We start from the raw sequence: 2920 nt of genomic DNA, 5'->3' as shown, positions 1-2920 counted from the left end.
TAAAAAGCCCAAGATGATTATTTGTTAATGTTCTTAAGATGTTAGCTTTTGGTACCTTAAACAATTTATACTTAAAGCTCTGAGTGATATTCACAGATAAGATGTTAAGTAGTTCATAGTTCTTCAAATGAAAGCCAACGAATTTTCCAAAGTATACAGAAAGTATATTGAATAGACATTTGCTTTTTCTTAAGTCCATCATAAAAAAAGTTTAGCTATTTAGTTTTAGAATTTAAATTTTTTTTTCATAATCTTGAGGAAAAAAATATTAATAGGGGACTCCAGAGCATCACTTGTTACAGGATCACTGTGGATTAAACTGGAAGGCATGCTTTGAACATGTGATTTCAGAAAGATAAGAGCGTTTTGTGGATAATTTCAATGCATTCTCTGATCTCATCCTCTTTAATCACCAGTGGAGGGGCCAATCTGATGATGTCACCATGTGTTGGTTTGGCCAGAAGTCCATTGTCACGGAGTCGCAGGCACACTTTCCAGGCATCACAGTCTTAAAGAAATACAAAACAATTAGCTTTTAAATTTATTGTGGAATAAATATAAGCATAATAAGATAGCATGAAGCATGAAGGGTCAGTTTTTCCTATGCAGGGGAAATCTTCAAAGATGACATTACTAAATAGACTTTTAGGCATCTTGGAACTGTGGCCACAGGGGGGAAGCTATGTTTCCATGATTTTAGATAGGCTCAGTTCAAAGGCAAAGTCTTCATGTAGCGCCTAAAATTGCTAATCTTAGGAACTCTTCTGGGGAAGACACATATCAAATACTCCAGGGTCCAGGCGATTTTAGCCTGGGCAGTAGGATCCTGGGCTTTGCCACAAGCCTTTCAGCTGAGTTTCTGCTCAGAACTAGCTAAACCTTTCCCCCAGAAAATACTCAGTTTCAGGTCTGGTGTGGTTGGTCAGTCCCTTCTCTAGAGACAAATCAATCCTCTTTTCTGTGCTGAACCACTCACAATGGTGCCTTTAAAAAAGGGGGGGCAATAGGGAAAAAACAGAAAGGGCACAGCATCATTAGCTTTACCTTTCGTTTCACGAATAACAATAGCATTTAATAGTCCTTTTCCTCTGACACACGTTACGATATCCGATGGGGTCTTCATAAGTTCATTCCTCAATATAATGCCCATGGCTTCTGCATTCTTTATTAATTTTTCTTCTTCAATTACCTAAAGAAGTTTTGACATAAAGCTTGAACACTAAAGAATCTTAATGGAGCGAGTAAGTATGAAATTTAGCATGGCTCTGTTCAAGAACACCGTCAACAACAGGTAAGCTCATCAAGAGGGAGGACATTTATGTGCAGTCCTAACAGCATACAAACACACGGAAAAATGACTACTGAAAACACAACATCATACTGCAAATTACATTCCAAACACCTCTCCTTCTTCTCAAGAGCTCAGGTGAGCATACCGCACCCCATCCACAACCCACCCCTAATTTTATTCTCAGTAACCTGTGAGGTAGGTTAGGGTGGGAGCTGTGCCTGTCCAATAGTGATCCAGTTAGCATCACAGCAGAGGACAGATTCGAACCTGGGCATCCCTTGTCCTAGTCCGATATTCTAGCAAGCACAGCACACTGGCTCTGCCTCAAGCAGATTGTTTTGCTCTGCAGGATGTGTTAGGGTTTGCACCACATTTTATTTTTTAGAGGAAATGTAAGTTTAGGAAAGTTATCTTGTCTCTGAAAATACAACTCTCAAGTCATTTAAATGTAGCAATCTTGTTAGTACTTGGAGGCCTTTATCCACAGCTTACATACCTCAAGTGCTGCCACAGCCACCCGACACGCCAGTGGGTTCCCTCCATACGTGGAGCCATGCTCACCGGGTTTAATGGAGAGCATCACTTCATCATCACACAACACAGCAGAAACCTATGAATAGAAAAGCTGCACTCAAACCACATAAAAAGGGTAACGTCTGCAATATGTCGTCTCCTTTGTGGACAAGCAGGACATTCACAGACTATGTTTCATTCCACAAGATGACCTGGGTAGCCCAGACCTCAGCTGCTAAGCAGGGTTGGCCCTGGCTACTATCTGGATGGGCAACCTCCAAGGAATACCAGGGGCGTGATGCAGAGGTAAACAATGGCAAACCACCTCTAAAACATCTCTTGCCTTAAAAACAAGTCTGGCTCTCCACCTTGTTGCCTTTGTCACCCGACTTGTTGCCATTGTTCTTTAGCATTTAGCCAGCTTGCAGCACAAGGCAGCAAAACAAAATAGTTCTTGGGTAGATAGCACTTGATTTCTATGGGCTCAGTAAGAACCCTGCACCTCAAACTTTCTGAAGTGGAAGCCACATCTAAGCTTACTCTGCTTTTCAGAGCCCACTTGAAAGGAAATTCCACAGGACTTGCTGCTTCTTCCTCCACAACAAAAAAAAAATGTAAATGTCTCACACCAGTTAGCATCAACGAAGCTAGTATTTTATTTTTCTTTTGTAATATTTGTAAGTGCCAGGCTATCTATGAAGATTTCATGACGATATTGCACAATATGCAGAGACCAACGCAAATCTGCTATTGTGTGCATGCTTAACAGGAGCAACAGCCAAACATTCCTTCCTCATGCGTGTGTTTTATCCAATGTTCACATTTATGTGAACATTGGATAAAACACACGCATGAGGAAGGAATGTTTGGCAAACCAATTCTGACACACATTTTTAAATATTACATATATGCCTAAAACCAGGGGTCATTTTGTAGAAAAAGAAGTACAGGAGCTCATTAACATAACTCATTGGCATAACTTATTTGCATATGCCAAGCCCCCTGACATCACCGGAAGTGTGTCAGAAGGCAACACCCACTGCTCAGGCTCCACTGGACTGTCTTGGATTGCTAGCTATTGGGGGGGGGGGAACGGGCAGATCTGCACCTCACGGG

At 41.4% G+C, this 2920-nt stretch overlaps 1 protein-coding gene across 1 annotated transcript in view; it reads right to left on the bottom strand.

The window, feature by feature from the left end:
* Positions 1–202: 202 nt before the first annotated feature.
* The window catches only part of OAT (ornithine aminotransferase), a 23454-nt gene continuing 20736 nt past the window's right edge, over positions 203–2920 (bottom strand). Inside the window, exons 8-10 of the mRNA XM_015422195.1 lie at positions 1788–1901; positions 1045–1189; positions 203–508 (exon numbers count right to left, since the gene is read on the bottom strand). Of these exons, the coding sequence (XP_015277681.1) occupies positions 348–508; positions 1045–1189; positions 1788–1901 (420 nt within the window). The 3' untranslated portion in view covers positions 203–347. The remainder of the gene's footprint in view (positions 509–1044; positions 1190–1787; positions 1902–2920) is intronic.

This window comes from Gekko japonicus, unplaced genomic scaffold (genome assembly GCF_001447785.1).
Source record: "Gekko japonicus isolate JY-2015 unplaced genomic scaffold, Gekko_japonicus_V1.1 scaffold415, whole genome shotgun sequence".
Classification (NCBI taxonomy): domain Eukaryota; kingdom Metazoa; phylum Chordata; class Lepidosauria; order Squamata; family Gekkonidae; genus Gekko; species Gekko japonicus.
Note: the sequence above shows the minus strand (reverse complement) of the source record. Positions and strands in the feature narration are given on the sequence as shown.